Source organism: Triturus cristatus, chromosome 2_1, assembly GCF_964204655.1.
Source record: "Triturus cristatus chromosome 2_1, aTriCri1.1, whole genome shotgun sequence".
NCBI classification, from domain to species: Eukaryota; Metazoa; Chordata; class Amphibia; order Caudata; family Salamandridae; genus Triturus; species Triturus cristatus.
In genome coordinates, this window is record NC_140581.1 from 1,029,502,058 (window position 1) to 1,029,522,541 (window position 20,484).

Genomic DNA, 20,484 nt, shown 5'->3' on the forward strand with positions numbered 1-20,484 from the left:
AGCCTGAAGCAACCTCAGCCTTTCTGAACTAGTGGCACTAGCCCCCTGAAAACTGCAAGTAAAACAATGCTCTAGATCCATAGAATTACTGACCATTGGGCCTTCCATTGGAATTTCCAAATCCAGATGGTACAGTGCATTGTGGGAATTGTAGTCCTGCCTTCCACAAAGTTACAGATAGCTACAGTGTTCCCCGGGACACCGGCCATTGAAGTGCCTTTTTCCAAGGATTACAGCTGCCAAGGTTTTTTGGTCACCAGTCCGGCAACCGACCCCTTCACTCCACGCTGCACTTAGACAGAATTCCATCCGACCTTGGACTGATGCCAGCAACCACTCTGTTCTGTTTTTGCATCTTGTTCCCTGCAGCTCTGAGTTAGGAGTATAAGCAGCTCTCCCGATGCTCCTGTTCTGCACCAGGGACAGCAAGGATAACTATGCACAGGCCAAATAAAATATAACTGACTGTTGGGGCCTCATCCTGGGACCCACATCACCTTTACCCTGCAATAGTACCATGCAACTCAACCTGCACGTGACCAATTGTCACCAGTGGTTTTTCCCAATGACCGCAATGTTACATTTTCAATGTATTATTTTGCACTGATTTCATATAGCTTCTAAAAACGATAACTACGGTTATATGTGTACTATTCTAATCATTTTAGTGTCTGCATTTAGCTAGAAATTCACTATTTTTAATAATTGGTGTTGGATTTTTCTCCAGCTGTGTCAATTACTTATTGCCCATGTTGGTACTCTGAAATGTTTAACACATGTTCCTGTAGTAAAGTTTGACTGTTCTTTGCCACATTACCAGTACTGAGCTAAGGATTTTGTAATGTGAATCAAAAGACCATTGTGACATCATTGTATGGTGAAGCATAACCAGCTTCACTGTTGCCGTTCAGGCAGGTTCTGTAATGCGGCTAGACATAAAGGGCCCTCTTCCAGTAAAACATACATTCCTGCTCTAGTACAATATGCATTCCTTTAATGATGTTGTCAATAAAGTACAGGGCTTCTAGGGGTTTCCATGGCTGTACACACTTGTATCCTTTTCTCCCTTTTCAACTTCTGCACTCAGTGTAAAAGTAAGTAGTACATTTCCTCCATTTGGAGTACTGCACCCTGGCATTACAATTCAGTTCAATATCAACTTACTGCCCTACCTCCTAAAAGAGCTCCTTTCAAAGTGCGCCCTGTGAGCAGCAGCATAGGGTCGAAGGAGATCTGCTCATTGGCTGGCGCTAGTCCAATAATCACAGTGGTTCCAAATGCATAGTGGGAGGACTTCAGGGCACTGACCTGAAAGAAACAAAAAAGCAGATGAAAGTTCCATGCTCAATAGGTTCAGGCCATGACTGGGCTGACTCTGCAGTTCCTTCCTCTGAAATCAATAAAATGAGCACAAACAGTTAAGTGTGCAAACATAACCTATTATCATTGACCTTCTACCATCAAATGCAAATTGAACAGGAATACAAATGTTGCATGCAAGAGGAGCCTTCAGCAAAACATTGTTATAGGAACAAAAACATTTTCAAAAAGGCCTTTCCTGTGGAAAGAATCCTGAAGTCACCTTCATTTTAAAGTACAGAGCAAACATGGCTGCGATTGCATAGGGAGGTGTAGCTTGTGCAATGATAGTATAATGCATGGCCCGGCAGTAAATATAATCAGCCCCTATTCCTCTTGCTCTGTATCTCATGGGTGGGGGGTGTCCACACCACTCCCTAATAGCTTTGCTGCTTTAAATCGCTTTGTAATGGTGGATATAACTAATAATATGTTTGCAAGACATGTTTTTCCTTGTGCTGAATTGTGTTGCTGACTATGAACCATTACTCTTTCTCTCGTGGGGAACTTTGGTTCAAGTGCTCTGTTCTGTTCACAACAAAGAAGTGAACATGGGGAACTTTGGTGAACAATATAACAACCTTGAGGGACAATGTACATTATTTACTGATGATGCTACATGGATAAAAATGTAGTGAATGTAAAGGTAATTTAATTATCTCATAAAATGTGAACTCCTGGAAGTTAGTACACAACCTTTTTGGAAAATAGTTTTCTCAAACAATGTGTTATTGCAAATTATCCCGAGTGATGCAAAAACTAAAGTGAAGATACAAATTATGTGCATTCACAAATCCCTTCCCCACCCATTTAAATGTTATTTGAAAGATGTACTTACCATCGATACATGTGTCAGTGACTGAATAATCCTCAGCACCACATATACCACACAGCTCAACTGAATATTGATAACAGAACAAAAGCAAAACTGAGTGGTGAGTTGCTGTAATAGCATCTCGCAGTCGAATTCACAGGATTTCCTATGGCCCAGACTGCAGGAAATGAGCAATACGACTGCCAATTTGAATTGAAACCTATTGTTTCGAATATGATAAGGGAGAAATGTGTATGCCTTAGAGTTCCTGGTTATTCTTTTTTGTAAAAAGATTATATTGATGCTAAATAGAAGCACAGCTTCCGTATGCAAGAACACAATGAATACAATAAACAATATAAAATGCAACTCTTTGCGTGTTGAACCAACTCCCACCTGCCATCACTCTTTAATCCACATTTACTACTTCATCAATGAAACTAGTGACAGTCACCATCACACAAATTATGTGTGCCTCAGCCCATATAAGTTCAAACTACATCATCTAACTTATTCTGTATAGGACAGGTGGGTTCCAGCACAATTCTCCTATAATCCTTCCACACCTGCCACACCTTAGCATGCTTCTGACCGCAGCCTTTGGCCCTATGTGTCGCTATTTCCAACTCCTTGCAGTGGTCCACCCCTCTTTTTCTACTCAAGGAGGAGCCATATCCTTACACCCGTTCGTTATGTCCCGTTGGCAAGGGTCAACCGAAGAAAAGCAGCGGTCATCAACCAGCGCATCAGTAATATGCAGCAAGATAGGTTTAGGGTTCATTGAAATGTTCCAGCCCAAAATTCAAGCCAAGCAAGATGTCACGCCCTACCAAAAGGGAACCAATACATGACACTCCACACTGCGTGCAGGAATTTACCTTCCACGCGAAGGCAAGTGGAAGAAGCAATAACCCCCATCTTCCATAACCGATGTCACTAGGTGTATACCTGTGAAGGTATTTAAGTTGTATTATTCTGGGCCTGGCTGTAATGGCTGAGGCCATAGGCACTCCCCTGGTTTCTGTCCAGTCATTTTCATCCAGGCCTCCAAAGTCATCCTCCCATGCTTTTTGCAGTTTAGTGACTGTGTCTGTGTGATTGGACATGAGAGTCTGATAGATCTTAGCCCCTTGTGTTCCTTCAAGTCTCCAGAGAAGAGTTTGCCTTCCAGAAGGTTACATTCTGGGAGATGGGTCAGAGCCGCTATAGAGAGGACCTATGCATGACAAAGTTGCAGATAGAGATGGAACTGACTATGATGAAGATCATACTCAGCTTGCAAATTTTTCATCTGCCGGGGGGTGCATTTCCACAAGTTGAAAACTATGTTGCCGCTGGGGGTAGAAAGACAACACCACTGCAGTCATATAGTAAAGAGCTAAATTAGGATCCCCAAGTGGCCCATTTTTCAGACTCAAATGCTGGGTCGCCTTGGAAGCCATTCCACCAGTCATCAGTCATCACGAGATGTGAGGCCCTGCAATAGGATTCAATGTCAGCCACAGCAATGCTCCCAAGGTACATAGACGTGAAACATTTCCCAAGGGGGACACAAGGAATGCCATTGTCCCACAAGAAGACGTGAAGGATAGAGTTCAGTTTCTGAAATCATTGCTACAGCATTTCATACAGAACGTTTTGTAATTGGTATAAGAAGGGGGGTAAGGACAACATTTTGAAAATTGCCAAAATCCCAGACAAGAATAGGAGAAGACGGACCACACCTGGACGTTCAATTGATCCAGCATGGGATGAAGGATGCCCTTCCAAGCCACCTACGCATCTGGGAACGCGAACACAGCCAGGTATTTGAAGCCCAACATGGCGATCTGCAGCACAGCCGCCCAGTTAAACTTGTGCAGGTAAAAAATCGGCGGAAAAAACATTGATTTGGAGATGTTTATATGTAGACTTGAGGTTTATCCCAAGATACATATTATTCGCTATTCTGTCCGTGTCCCTGTCTCCCCACTCCAACCCACCTACCTGAGTGTCCATTCCCACAACACAGCCAGCGTCTCCATGGTGATAACGAACAGCAGAGGGGACAGGGGGCAACCCTTTCTTGTCCCCCGCTGTACTGGAAAGGGTCTGATCTGGCTCTGCCCACACGTACCATCACCACTAGGTCCATTTACAATAATTTGATGCATAAGAGAAACCTAGGGCCAAAGATCAGGTGGCAAAGGAGTGCAAAACAATACTCCCAGCTCACCAAATCAAATGCCTTGTCGATGACAGAAAGGAGAACTGCTATTGGCCTTCCTAGTCTGCCCGCCAGGGCCAATGCATTACATAGACGTCTGATATTTTGTCGGGTGTCCCTGTGGGCCATGAACCCATCTTTCTCAGGGTGTACTAATGTGGAGAATAACCCCAGTAATTGGTCTGCCATCCCCTTTGCTATTACTTTCTCCTCTAAGTTATAGAGAGAGATCGGGCCATAAAAGGAACATTCCACTGCTGGTCGGTTTGGCTTGAGAATCACCACTGTCCCCACATGCCTCCAATATTGGGGGTAGACATGAGCGATCAGCAGCAGTGTGTATGACCACCAACATGGGTCCTGGAGTTTGGGCATATATGGTTTAAAAAACTCACATTGAAGGCCTTTAAGCCCAGGGAGTTTCCCAGTCTCAGCCCTCCCGGGTTGACAACAGCTCATCCACCATGAGGTCATTATCCAGTGGTGCATATCCCTCAGACGTAAGGGTCTTAAAGGGAAGATCAACTACAATTTATTTTATCTGGTCCTGTGATAAAGTCTTCTTCCCAGCGTATACCCCGTTATAGTAGGCCACAAAGCTACGAGCCATGTCTCAAGGTTCTGTATATAGAGATCTGGTTGGGTTACACAGGAGGGTCACAGATGAGGATTTACGGGCATTTTGCACAGTGTATGCAACATTTTACTAGACTTGTCTTTCCATTGGTATATGCAGCTTAGTACCACCTGCCAGGGGTGTTTTGGCCTCCTTCAACACATTCTGCTGATGTATTTGCTGCAGGAGACCCAACTCTCTCTGGGCCATTTGTCCAGCTCCCTGTTGACTCTGTGCATCTAATGTGGTAATCTGAGATTCCAGATCTTCCTTCAGTGTAGCTTTAGGCCTTCCAAAAGTATTGCTGGGGATTCCACAGATCTAGCATTATGGGTAAAGCAGTTGTCAGTGGGATGGCCCATGTGCTTTTTATAGTGTACGTCTTGTAGAATCCAGTATGACAAGTGCTATCGGAAGTCAGGCCATTGGCAACCCAGGAAGACCAAAAGACCAATTGGAGCTTGGCCAGATAGTCCCCGTGCTAGTATGTTAGTGTCTGCAATTCTATTTGTACATGTATATGGTTTAATGAAATAGTCTAGACGTGAGAAGGAGGTGTAGCAGCGCTCAGTGGAATGATGGGTTCTTCGGATCTCTACTAAGCCCACTGCATTAAGAAAGGGTAACATGTAAGTGTTCACAGTGCCTGAAGGCAGTGCATGTGGCCGTCATTGATCGCTAAAGTTATCCATGACTCTGTCCCGACCTCTCCCATCAATGTAACTCCACCTGGGAATTCTTCCAAGAGCCCAGTGATTCATTTCAGAAATGTCTGAGGGGGGGCATACACATTAAGGAGTGAGAGGTTCCCATACAAACTTTCAGTCACAGCTATATACCTGCCCTTTGGATCAGCCTAAGCATTAGTAAGTTGTGTTGTGATCAAGATGCCTGTTCCCCAAGAGCCCCTTGTTATCATGGAGTGATATACTTACATGTCTAGTCAGACACAGGACTTTATTACACATTAGATGAGTCTACTTTTATTCTCTGAGGGTACTTCAGAACCGCACCTCATTTGATTTTATCCAAGAGCCCGTTCCATGTCAGGGATGCCACTCATGGTATATTTGGGTGATATTAGTTAAAAGAGAAAGGTGGGATGATCAGCAGCAGGTCTATGAGTGGCACGCAATGGTCTAATAGAATGTGAACAACAACATTTACCCAACTCCCTCCACTCCATACTTTGAAAACATCAAGTATGTGTTGCATGGCATACCACTGCAAGGCCCCATCTCTAAGCCACAGTGGAGACCACAAGAGTTTAAGATTAAATACAGTGTTCTCTCAACAGGAAGGTATGCAGAGGGGAACACCTAATACTCCACAACTGCACGGTCTTTAGGATCTTGCTCCGCAACAGCATCTGCATGGGCGCTACAGGGTCTCATTCAGTCCATGGGGGGACAAGCTTATAGACTGTAGCTTCAGGTGATAGGCATAGTTCTAGACAACACAACAGCATCCAGGTCTGCCTCCGCTGCTGGATCCATCTGGTTGGGATGCAGAGGGGGCCAGTCCCATCAAGTATTTCTCCAGGTAAGGTGCAATCTATTTCTTATTTTCACCAGGGCATTTGAGGATTGTACATGCCCTTCCCCTAGAAATGAGTGATAATTAATTCTCGGAGGAATGTTTGGTTTGAGGTGAACTCTTTCATCTGCTCAATGGAAGACCTCCTCCGGTGTCTCAACAAAGAGAGTTTGGGATTAATAGATTACCTTCGGCTTGGTAGGGCACATCAGCATGCAATTAATATTTAGATCTCTGAACTGCTTTTTAGCTGCTGTAAAAGATTGCTGCTGTTGTTGCACCAGTCTGGTGTAATCTGGAAAGATCATTATAGCTTGGGATTGGAACATGACTTTACCCTTGAGCCAGGTGTGCCTAAGGATCATGTCCCTGTCCATGTAGTTCAAGAGTTTTGCAATTATGGGACAGGGTTGGGCTCCTGGTGAAAGACGCCACACCAGGGCCCTGTGGGTGTGATCCAGCGCGAGACCGGGTAATAGGGAGCAACATGTACCAATATCCTCCCTGCGTCGCAGACCCGACGTCACACTAGCTCATTCACACATGCACTCACACGTCTCTTTCACTAGTCTGCACACGCAGGAGGGATGAGTAATTCAAGCGCTGGACATGTGGGTGGAACACCTCATAACCTATAGGGAGAGAAAAGTTATTTTACAAATTATACATTAACGCCCTTCGCCTACAGATCCTTAATCCTAAAACATCAAGGCACTCCTCCCACTTGGTTAATGGACCAATTTAGTTGGATTGGTTGATGGTGATTTAGAACCAGCTAAAACACATTTTAAGACTTCAGAATCTTTCTCCAAATGAAAACCCACAACTCATGATTTCTCGTTAATCAATAATTGTTTATCTAAAACTTCATAATGATTTAAATTTGCATTTGTCTCGTCAAAGTTTGGAAAATTTTATATCAAATTTTAAGTAAATCGCAGAACATCATATTTACCTAATCTGGCTATCTGGGGCTTCTCTATTTCACTGGCTCAGCATAACCGAGTTCTGTCATCAATCGCCAAAATATATTAGGCCAAAGCTCAGAGTCCAAAGTCTCTATTCAGCACGCTACAGTCCCAAACATTGGCAAAGGACCAAAGACGTACAAGCATCAATCATTGCCCGTGGAGATGATAAATAGTCTGTAGTCATCAGACGATCAGGCAGCATCCGGACCCTCAAAGATTCAGGAGCGCTGAAGGAGAACAGGAAGAAGATGAGCAGCCCTCTCTCTCTATTCTACTACTCTTTTATAACAAAATGAAGTAAAGAAGATACATTTTCAAACTTTTGAACTATTGTGATTGGCTGGTCGAGATCGTCCGACTTAAGATTTCCAAATTTTCAGTACAGTTCGAGGGGTGAGGTCATTGGTCAGCGAAGAGTCAGCTTATTTTAAGGTCGATTGTTCTCCTGTCTTGTCAGACCTCCCGTTTCATAGCCCTGTCCGGGTACATGGTGAACAAAGGACGCAACGAGGTTTAGGAGATTTCTCGCGCATGCGTAGCTCTCTCCTCACCTCATGAGACAGTGGCCACTTCGACTGTGGTGACAGCGGCCATCTTTGATTTAGGCCCAAATGCCAACTTATGCAACACAAGCAGAAAATAGTAATTAATACATAGAAATAGTGAATCTAATGTTAACCCCTTACTAATCCCTTTATGCTTGTATTTATCTAGCATAAAGCGACATTTAAAGCAATTATATTCACCTTTTCGGTCCTCCTCGTGGGGCAACATCACAAAAGCAACATATATCATGCAGTATACTATTACCACATATACTATTGTTAATATGCGTACAGATTTTAGTAATAAAGATTATTTAGCCATGCAAAATGCAAATCCCACGTGTAAATCAAGTTTTAATAATGTTGGTTAGTATTCATGCAAAACTCGTTTAATAATATTATAGTTAATAGATTATATAATTAGTATTTTCATGCAAAATAGAGGAGGTATACAAAATGTTGTATAACCTGCTCCATCAGGTTCATTCAATTACAAAACATAGGGACAGAGCCTCTGAGGGCATTAAAGATCTGAGCCACTGGCCTGAGAAGCACTTCAAGGATGAATCTTCACATCCCTCTGGAAATCCCACAGGTAGTACATTATTTTAATGGGCTCTGCCCTCAGCATCCTTGACTCTTGGTGCTAATTCTTTGTCACAGTAGTGAGTATGTGGACAGAGTATTCCACCCCTGACGCTCGGGTTTTTGCTTATGTGGTCCGTTCGACGGCCTTCTGTAGGTCCTGATGCAGCAGGGTGACATTGCTCCCTACTGTGCTCATCTTTTTGTCCAACATTTCTCTAGATTGGTATGGCTGCCAGGAGGCCAGCATTGTCAGGGACCAGTCCTCACCTGTCAATCCACCCCAAGGCTGTGCCACACCCCCAGAATGAGCATACTTATCTAGGGTACCCTGCTTGAGTCTCAGAGGAGCTTTGTCTTTAGCCATGTCAGGCGTGCCAATTCAGTTCAGGCAACCCAGGCCGCTTCCAGAAATGCATCACTGCCTCTGACCCACCAGTCCCACACAAGGATCCAATAAGTGATTCAGCAAGTGCAGTTAGCCTCCCTCCCAAGGTCTCCAGTAGCAGAACCAGTTCATGATCCTTCGGAAAAAAAGGAGGGGGAAAAAAGAAGCACACCAGAGCCAGCCAGAACTGCGTCAAGAGTACCCCCCGGCCTCATTCCAGGTACAGACCCCCTGTCAAGAAGCGGGGAGCAGAAAGGGCTTTCAGGGCTGAAAGAGGACCAGGCAGTCAAAAGGGACCTTCAATGTCTCCTTCCCTCTGGAGGAACCATGGCTGGCAACCAGCCTTACTGGCCAGGCAGAGGTAGAAAAAGGGGCCCCAGCCTTCATAAGGCAGAGAGGGTGTACTGGCCTTACCGTCCTGTCAACAGCCCCTGCCCCATCGGGGGCCAACATCTGGCTTGTAGAGCAGCTCCCCTGCCAGTCCCCAGCTATGCTGAAGAATCAGGCCTTGCAGAGGCTGCAACAACACTCTGCTTCAGTGCTGCACAGCAGTCCTAGCAGTAGCAGTGCTATTCCTCCCTCCATTCCGTCAGCCACGCAGCGTCCTCAGATGGGGCCCAAGCATAGCATGGGGGCGTCACATTCTAAACCACACAGTCAACACCGGTCCAAGGTCAACCCAAATGGCCACACCACCACAGTGGCTGCTGACCCTCTCACTCAAGACCTGTAGCAGGGAGGCACAGCTGCATCACACCAATCCTCAGCAATGGATGGAAAGCAACAGGCCACCAATGCAGGGCAAGGATTATGAAGGATGAGGAAAGACCGTAGGGAGCATGGCTAGGTCTCAGCTGCCATGCTTGGCAGTTAAGTGATACCAAAGGGGATGATGGACGGAGCATTTGAGCAAATCAAACACTCACCCCCAGTCAACTGATGTGGGTTTAATCCATCATCATTCTTAGCTCACTCCACCACCCCAGTTCAGAGATCATCATTCTTTAGCTCACTCCACCACCCCAGTTAAGCCTAGCCCCCATTTCTATATTATTCTGATGAATATATTCCATGTTATTCTCGTTAGTATCGATTTCTTGAAAGACATGTATGAAGAATTGATTTTGACAAGTCATCCATGACAATAACTTTGCTTCTCTTTGCTACGTTTGCTGTTAAATCAATCCTTACTAATGCATTTTATTAGCAACATCCTTTATAACTGCCTGATGGAGACCATTGAAAAGGCAGTACTTAAATTGAGCTGGTGATTACACAGGTACTTTTTTTTGGGAGCCAGCACTTATTTTTCATCCACAGACTTTGATTCATGACAAGAGAGAAAAAAAAAATAGTCAAAGAAAGAAAGCAGGGATAAAAGAAATCAGCAAGAGTGAGATAAAGAGGCAAGGAGTGTCTAATGGTGGATTAAAGAGGAGTCAAGAGGTGGAATTTGACTATTTGGCCTGGCTATTCAGCACCCCAGCCTTCGTTAGCAGAGTCAGCAGATTTCTAAGGCCTGGCACATATTCTTTAATGAATTAAACACTGCCCATGTTCCACTTTACTATTTCTTTCAACCAGCTAAGCACCATTTTCCACAATTTGTTTTGTTTTATATAGCGTAATTCTCCCCCATTCTTGTCCTATTCATGTTGTTCCCTTTTCCTCTACTACTTCTGCAACAAAGACCCCTGCAACTACTGCATTTGCACCCCCAGTGTCCCATCAGCTCTAATCTTCACCTAGCTACACTCCGTTTCTGCTCCTGTCCCTATCTGGTTCTATATTTCTCTTCCTAAATTCTACAACAATTGTCTCCATTGTTGCAATGTTTCTTGGCAGCCTTCTTTCCCTTTTTTATTTTTGGTACTTGAGAAAAAAGCAGAGAGGAAGAGAAAAACCAGGGAGTGACTGAGGTGGAGTTGGACTGAAAGGAAGCAGTGGAAGTACTAGAAGAGAAGAACTGAAGAAAACAAGTGGGACAACGACACTGAAAGTTAATGACGATGTTTGGCAGTTTTAGTGAATGGCAATCCTTCTGAACATTTTTTAGGAAGAAGGTTGATAGTAAATTGCTTTCAGAGCCAGTTTATTTTGGAAGGTTTGTGATCCAGGTCATATTTAACCACCCTGGACTGACATATTCTTTAAGCTAGGTAGTCCTATATATTACCCAGTGGCAGTTCCAACAGGGTAGTTATAGTTAGCACCATGTTTCCTGATTTTGGCAGAAAGCAAGCTCTTGGTCCGTAAAGTGTACCTTTTGTGCTTTTTGTGATTTTGTGAAATTCAGTTCAGTAGTTTTCAAGATGTTAAGATAAAAATTATAGATATTTCATGTTGTCTAGGATATGAGGAGCTGAAACATCTTAAGATAAAATCTGAATGGCTGCAACTGCATCAACAATGATGTGATGAGAGCCATTTTAAGACTTGGAGACTGAGTTTCTTGGCATGGAAATAAATATAAAAAAGATATAAGAGTGAGAGGGATACCCAGGGCCAGAAATGTAATAAAATAAATTGCTGAACATTTGTAGTGGATCCGCAAATCCGCAGTAAAATGTTTTTAAAAATACAGGCTCATACACTTTAAAAACAAAGCCCTGGGGTGGTCCATGGTCCGGTGGGTGGGCCATTTCCGAGCACCAAGGACCCACATCTCTGAGGCTGATTTATTTTATATGAGGAGGGGTTGTGTATCCCCCTCTGTGGGCCATTGTAAGGCCACAGGACACCATCGCCAGGGGTTGAGTAAAACATTAAGATGAAGGGGCACGGATCCCCTCCCCATACCTCATTGAGGCCACAGAGACCCCATCCCCAGGGCCATTAATTTTAAATTAGGGCAGGGGGACACACAAACCCCTCCCGAACCTTTTTCAGACCCTGGAACCCCATCCTCAAGGTCATTTAGTTAAAAGGGGAGAGGGTGTTTTGCGTTCAATTCATTTTAAAGGCGCTCCCCTTTACTTCAAGTTGTTCATATTCTTGGCCTTATGTTTAAGTACTTAACGGTTTATTTTCAGTCACAATATTTTGGATAGTTTTCAAAACTTTGGTAATTTAGCTATTTTTTGTTGTGCAATGTTTTTACATATCATGTTGTTTCTGGTGGATGTTCTATTTTTTTGTAGTTTCCCACTATAATGTTTTGTTTGCTTGTTTGTTTTCTGTTTGTTTTATAAGAGTCTTTTTTAAATTTTTTTGGTTTGTGTACCTGTCTTATTTTGAATGTGTCTTTACTTGTGTGATTAATATTGCATTAGTGTTTCCATAGCCATACCTTTTCTACCAGTTGTTTTAAAAGGGTGTTTGTTTTTAGTGGCTTGCGTTTCTTTATGGTTTTTGACTTCTACTTTTTCACGATTTTCTGTGCTTCTCTGATGTATTTGTTCCTGCATGTGGTTATGAATCTTTTTCTTTGCCTATTTTTAACTTTCAGTTTTATTTATTATGTCTTTCTCTCTTTTACTGTGCGCCTCTCTCTGTCTCTCTTCATTTTTTTTGTATTTCTGTTGCCCTTTTTTTTCTTCTTACACTGTATTTGCAGACTGTTATTTGGTTTCTAATTTCTTTATCTGCCTCTCTCTCTATTTTCTCATAGTTTTTTTTGTTTGCTTTCCTTTGCTGGTCTAGTTTTTCTCTTACTCTGGCCCGTTTTGTTTACTATCTTGCTAATTCTAATTATCTTGCTCCGTTTTTGTCTATCATTCTTTTTCTATGTTTCTGTTTCTATCTCTCATATTGTCTTTTCGTCAAATCTACAGCACACGCCCCACTCTATTGCATATAGTCATGGAAGTGGGGGTTGGTTGTTGGGCCCGACCAGACCCTGCACCCATCCCACTGCAGGTGTTCAAATTAGCAATTCGAGTAATTAGTAACTTGTTGAATTCATGGTATCCGGAGAAAAGCCAACATAGCCTTACCAGGACCCTGATATATTTAGCTCTTCTCTAGAAAAATGGACATCTGTGACCTATGTGGGAATAAGGGTTCACCACTTATAGCTGGCATACTCAGTAAATTCTGGCATATATAAGGGGCATGCCTGATCAGATGGCACATTGAGCACCATATTATTAGCAGCACCAAGAAATACTTGAAAAGCCACCTAGCAAGATCGTTTGTTTCTTGGATCATTTGAGTATCACTCAGCTATGTATTAGAAACACCGTGGTGTTTAATACACTTAAACTTTTATAGTATTTTATATTCTGGCAGATGAATTGTTAGGGCATTTACTTGACGTAGAAACAATAATGGACATTATGTTATGCTGTGATATTTAAAATGGTGGATTTTTATTGGCATTGTATTTGAACTTGATTTTCCCTTATTTGTCTCAGTATAGTAGACTGACCAGTTTTTTGTCCATGTTCAGAATTATGTGTTTGCTGTAAATCAAGTGATTTGTATTAGATGAAGGACCTGATCTAGATCTTGGCAGACAGGTTTCTCCGTCAAAATGTTGACAGATATCCCGTCCGCTGAAATATAAACAACAAGAGGGTGTAATGGGATTTATATTTTGGCAGACAGGATATCTGTAATGGTTGTGATGGAGTAATACATCCTTCAAGATCTAAGATATAATCAATATACTGCTAGGACAGGATTCAGACCTCCTGCTAGGCAGTGTAATCACTCCCAGGAGTAAGAAAAAAGGCTGGGCAGGAAGGAGGTCACACCTCCCTCCTTCCCAGCTGGCTAGTAAATTGCCATCTCACAGCAGTGAGCGTCAAAGGCTGCTCCACCTCTGATATGCACCTGGGCTGCCCCCTGGGCAGGAAACAGCCCTTACTTTGCCCCAGGTGCTCTTGCACCAGGGCAAGGTGCGAAATTGGCTATGCATGAAGTGTACACCCCAAAGAAAGGCTGGCCACATCTCTGGGTAGACAGCCAGGTTTGTACACCTAAAATGTAATGATGCCATTCTTAGGAGGGCAGAAATGGTGAGTTCCTGGGTCGAAAGGATGACCTATGCCACTGGATGTGGTCACCTCGGCGGGGGGACTAGCTCCAGGGAGTAGCTGCCGATTGGTTACTAGCTTCCACACACCCTAGCTCCCCTAAATATAAGGTTTAAGGGACCCCCTTCCACCAGAACCTCTGATCTGAACAATTTACTTCATAGAAGGACCAAGAGGAAACAAGATCATCGATAACAGGAATTTGCCCCCCAGCACAAAGCAATAGAGAGATACTTTGTCCCTAAGGCAACATACTTTAAATTGTGTGAACAACCCATGTCCTTGGCTAAAACTTGAATACCCCGAAGAGAGGGACCCTTGTGGAAGCCAGAAGCACTCTCAATCACCCCTAGTCTAGTGTAACTAGTGCCCTGCAAACTGCAGGTAAAAACATTTACAGGATTCAAAGAATCACTGGCCATCAGGCCCTACAAGGGATTGCCCAAAACCAGGTTATCCAGTGTTTTGTGGGAGTTATAGTCTCACCTTCTCTAAGGTTTCAGGCCACTGTGATACACCTCCAGACCCAGTGAAGTTCCTAAAGCTTACCAATGCTAAGGCTTGTTTGTCACCAATCTGGTAACCGACGCCCAAGTAACGTGACCTGCAAGTGACTAATTGTCATTAGTGTATTTTGCCCTATTGACCACAATGTTATTTTGTCTATGTATTTTTCTACGCTGATTTAATATTGTTTGAAAAATATATAACTCCAGCTATAGGTAGTTTATTCCATTCACTTTGGTGTCTGAAATAAGATACAAATAGAGTATTTTTACAAATTGGAGTCAGATTTCTCTCAAGGAGTGTCAATAACTTATCATCCATGTTAGTACTCTGAAATGCTTCTAGTAAAGCCTGACTGCTTGGTGAATGGAAGTTTTACAATGGAGGGACATATTTATCAATGATTTGCAAGGGTGCCTGCATTGGTGCAAGGCAGCACTTTGTGCACCAGCCCAAGGAAGGACAGGAATGCAATACATAATGTTCAATAGGTGCATGAGTGAACTATGAAGGATGATTTGTGACTTCTACACCTTATAACCCCCACTGTTGTATGTAACATATCCTGCATAATGATTTACAAACTTATGTGATTTATTGCATATGCAATGTGTATGTGTGCTGTAATGCAGACCGATACCCTGAATTGGGGTGAATAGCACTATAAAAATTGTGATATTTGAACTGTTATTTCAATGTCTCGTCAGGGGTAGTAAGCACTATATAGATATGATTTATTTTGTGTAAATCCAGGAAAGACCAACACATCTGACATTTTTACAGTGCATGCATATCTGGTATACAGGGACTGAACAAAGCATATCTCTCCTAACTAGGTATGTACCTTTGTTTCTCCTCCACTGAATTTGCATATAGGTGTGAGGCTCCAGACCGATCCCAGCCAGGACAGTCGAACAAAAGGAACATAATGACCCCTCAAATTTGGTCTTTGTTATGGGCCTAGCTGGAGTTTGAAATAGGACCCCCCCACCTGCATGTTGATGCGGATCAAAAGTATACAATGTGAAGATGCTGCCGAATTTGTCCCGTTACTTGAATTTTACATCTACACGAGTTCAGCATATTGTTTAAGTGAGACCCAACTTCTTGGCAGGGTGCACAGTCTCCACCCTGTGAAAATAGTGAGTGCCCCCCGTCCACTACCTTGTACCCCTGACTTGTGCATTTGTTGTAAGCCTTTACTCCTCTATTCATCATTAGGATGAAATTGCAGCAGTCACTATGACCCTCGTAACAAGCATGAAAATATTTCCTGGAAACCATCAAGATGATTTTTAACATGTTATGTTTTTGCCTTTCCAATTATGATATTTCTTTCAACACTGAATTCTATTTGGAAAAACAAGTGACAGCAACAGGAGCAAAATTTGCTCCACTGTATGTTTGTATGATGATGGTAGATGTAGAAAGGTTCTGGTTGAGGAATGAGAAATACGAACATCTGAAAATACACATAAGATTTGGGGGAAGAAACAATGAAAATATCTTGCTAATCTGGCAAGTACCAATGAAAACACTTCCAGAATACATTGAAAATATGAATTCCAACAAATGAAACATTTCCATCACTTCTTTTATCTCCAATAGGTAAGTTGATTCTCTGGACTTGACTATCTACATCCATGAAGGTGTTAGCATAGGATCAATGTATAAACAGGTCCTGTTATTAGAAGTCAAGCCTTCGGCAAGATAGACCGCCCATTACTCTGGAAAACACTTTAAAAAATGGGAATCTCCTCCTTCTTTTATCCGTTATAATGGCTCTGCATTCTAATTCATGGTCTCAGGTTCTCAAGGGAGGTGATCAAGGCCTTTCAGCCACAATATTTAAAAAAATTCCCTGAAACAAGGCTGTCTTTTAAACCTGATCCTTTTCTCCATTTATGTGGTTGATTTTCCTGACTTTTTCTTCTCAAGAGGGCGATGCACCGAAGATAGGTGGCCATCCTTTTCCATGTCTTATGTATGCGGACAATATTATTATTATGGATCTGACTCCTATTGGATTAAGTAAGAAGCTGAAGGCTCTACAAAAATATACAGCACCTCAATACTTGAAAATAAACACCGTGAAAAGAAACATTTTGATTTAAAGAAATAAAAAGAATAGAAAAGTTTGTAACTTTGTTTGGAGCATATGATCCGAGAAACTCAAGATTGTAGAGTCCTATCTCTATTTGGGTAAAGTGATAACTGGTACCAGTAAGAACAAACCCCATATTGATCACTGCTCCAGTAAAGCCACATCAAACGCTAATGGCTTACGTAGATTCTATAATGAAATGGGCCGTAGGCATTTTTTGCACATGTTGCCTATCTTTGAAGCAAAGTACCCAGCAACACTCCTGTAAGCTATTGAATCCATTCAAATAGTAGAATGGAGTTTACTCGATAAAATAGAGGGCCAGATTTTACATGAACTAAATACCTTAAATATACTGATCTCAATTCCGGCTATACGCCTGGAATTTGGCTTGTAAATTAATTAGTCCGAGGTTTAGCTAGAGTAATCCGGTGGGGATATTTGCTAAAGATTAGTGAGGCAAATACAATGGGATGCTTCCTCAGGCGAGAGATCTTTGGTTCCAATGACCGACAAATACTGGTATGCACGTGACTTCAACTCAACAATAAATCTCTTTTGCGCACAAGAAGAGCCAGTGCTCTCTTTCTCACCTATGGAACTCAAAGCCTTTTTAAAAAGCACTAGCTGCACTATCAGTTATCAAAGAGACCTTAAGACTTGCAGACAGAAGGAAAGATTGAAGACAATAGGTAATTCCTGTAATCCGAGAGTTGACCAGAAATATTTATACTGGAATTTAGATCATGGGGTCATTCCGTTTTCTAATTTTATTCCGTATGAACCTCTTACCTTTAAATGACTTAACGGTAAGCTGGTTTTCCCCCTGTGAGCACAGGAAAATATTGCAACCTAAGTAATCTGGGCACTCAGAACATTGATGAAATTATGTTTGTAGTCCCATTCAGGCTATTTTATCGCCTAAGTCTATTGCGTCATTTGTTCGTACAGAATAATGTCGAAACTGTAGCTACAGCCCGGGAATTTCTCCATTCCCTAAGAATGAATTAGTCTGTAAAAAAATCTTCATGTTTTTTAAGGTGTTTTGAAATTTGTTTTAGCCGTATTTTTCATTTTTGATTTAGACAGGGGTGTATGGGTGCAATAGTTTTATTCATACCAAGTCATATAGCCTCCTATTCTGGGGGTTCAATTATCCGATTGTATACCACTTATCTCATTCTGGTACTTTATAAAATTGTGTAACCAAATAATTCTATTTATTTGTTGCGGTAAAGGAATTGTACTGTATCCCCCATTATGGTTTCTAAAGTGTTGCTGAATTAATTATGGAACCCTGCATTGAACTGCTGCACTAGATTGAATTAAATTTTCCTATTGTGGACTTGACTAATTAGATTCTTTGTTATTCTCCTTCTTCTTGTATTGCTTGCATTTTTCACATGATTTTTTACACTTATTTGCTATGGTAAAGGAACTACAACTGTAATATAATCCAATTTCATTGTGATATTTGATTTCTTCTTCAATGTCATTTTATTAGTATCTTTTTACTGTTTGTAGAATTGTGCACTTAATTATTGCTACTTGGTCGAACGGTGTTCTATTATATAAGTTATTTTTTCTCTCTTTTTCTAGCTATATCCTTTGTTGATTTTATGGTTGTGATTTTATCTGTACAAATCTGTACTCTGTTGACATGCTGCTATATTTTTTGTCCCTTTAAAAGTGAGTGACTTGTTTTTTGTGACTTATATGAATAATATGGTAAACGTCTTTATTTGCACAATGTAAATTGTATTATTTTCTTGTGATTTGCTTGTAACTTTTTAAGCGGACATCTTTTTGAGTTTCATACCTTAATAAAGAAAGAATTGAACTGATAGAAGTTCAGCACACCGCAGAGCAACTGTTGCCTGTACTACCCAAATTCACAATAAAACACTTTTTACAGTTTCAGAGTGGCCTTTCATCAGATCAACATAACCCAGCAGTCCTCTTTCCACACCTAGCACTTCACATTATGGAAACACCAGATATGGAACACGCCTCAAACGCACCGGGAAGATTGCAGCAATAAATCACATAAGGCCCCAGGACATAATGCCTAAAGAAACGAGTCACTCAAACACAAACAAATGCACAGCAAAGGGCCGACATTTGGCTAAAGAATGACAGCACCCACATTGCAGATAGGCTGCACCATCAGAGGTTAAACCAGCAGAGCTTTTATGGACTCTGCGGGTGTAAACACAGCAATGCCACCCACTCTAAGTAGAACAAGGGGAATACAGGTATGGCAGGACAGGAACTGGTGCTCCCCCCACCCAACTATAAATGAGGCTCCTGGGATTGGACAGACAAGAATCTACCATCCAGCTGTGCATTCTATACTTTGCTTTCCTTATCTGAACCAGGGCTTCAGATATAAGAGGCTTGATCACATGAAAGTGTTGTCTAGCGTGGATGTTATTTAAGTCACACCTTTTACCATGGTTTTGTGGAATCTAATTTGTAAGGTTATAATGTGTGACAACAACGTTTGTACTCATTTGTAGTTTTGCTATTTGTTGTGGTGGTTATATATTGAGTTTTTGTGCTGCTGTGTGGTTATTATGCATTATTGAATTGGACTGTTTAGCACTGTTTTAAGTCACAACATATCGCTTCTCCAGATTTTCAACTAGTTAAGACATCAGTAAGCCCCAACCTGTGTGGCAGAAACCTCATCTAAAGTTAGCACTTCTGTGGCTCATTTATATGGTAGCCCCTCCCCCACCATAAGTATAGCCGAAATTTTTGGTGATGAGATACGTGTTTTGTCATTTGCATCAACTGGTGCATAGGCTGTGTTTTTAGCACCTGACAATTAGTGTAAATGACAGTGAAAATTCAGCTGACTCCAGCACAATCTATATCACTCAGGTCCTACTATGTGAGCACCAAGCATTAATTGTAAGACTGGTAGTACTACTTTACAAGGCTATTGGTGATAAATGTCCTCACCCTAAAAGCAAACACCACAAATGCAATGCCCTTAATGAATACAGCTAATGTTCCGTTGTGTAGTGAATACTGCAAGACATGCTGCACTTCAAGGGGGTTACATGCGGTCAATAAAAGTGGTTATTCTGTGGCCAAAGTTAGCAGGTGGTAGGCAACTCAGGGAGCACTGTTTGTGCACAAACATTTACAAACAACAGCATCAGCACAGTTGATAACATTATCAGTGGTGAGAATTTCACAGTGAACACAAAGATGAGCAGTGCATGCATGTGTTCTACTGGGTGGTCACCTTGATTACCATATGAAGCTAATATTTCAGACTTAGAATGCCACTGGATTTTGAGTAACTGACTCAGGTACCAACGAGACCCGCATTTTTCTTTATCAGCAACAGAACCAATACTAGGTTGTCTGAATTATAAAAATATTTGTTATTAATCTTCTCAGCCATAGGTCATATAGACCACTCTCCACTCAGAGAGGGCCCTGATATCTTGTACCTCTTAAGAAGGATTCTATTGTACTCCTTAACGTAAGGACGAGCATGGCATCAATACAATGGGACTGTTCAACAAAGATTTTGCTACAAGGAGAACCCATTTACTCTTATAGCACTTCTGACTTACTCCTCAATTCCATAAGAAAGCTAACAGTAACATCGGCTTCTACTTACCTATATACGACACTCAGGAGCAAGCCAGGAGTGTTTCAAAAGTAAGTCACAGCAAAATCTTTGTAAATTGGCCTTTTGAATTTTTTTTACACATTTGCAAAACTGTCCTTGTGCCCCATTCCTGACCCTGAGGATTATTAAGTACCTCAAAAGATAGGCAGTCTCTACATAAATTTTAAAGTAGAAAAGGTAAACATATGGTCGTGTTATCAACATTGATTGCAAATATGTAGA

General features: G+C 41.9%; 1 protein-coding gene across 2 annotated transcripts in view; it reads right to left on the reverse strand.

Moving 5' to 3' along the window:
- Positions 1-20,484, reverse strand: part of LOC146866271 (alcohol dehydrogenase 1-like) — a 306,192-nt gene that overhangs the window by 90,844 nt on the left and 194,864 nt on the right. For both annotated transcript variants that reach the window (XR_014970817.1, XM_085635185.1), the window contains exon 7: positions 1,173-1,308. Coding sequence is in view for 1 of the 2 variants with exons in the window: in XM_085635185.1 (XP_085491311.1) it covers positions 1,173-1,308 (136 nt within the window). In the remaining variant the exon portion in view is untranslated. The remainder of the gene's footprint in view (positions 1-1,172; positions 1,309-20,484) is intronic.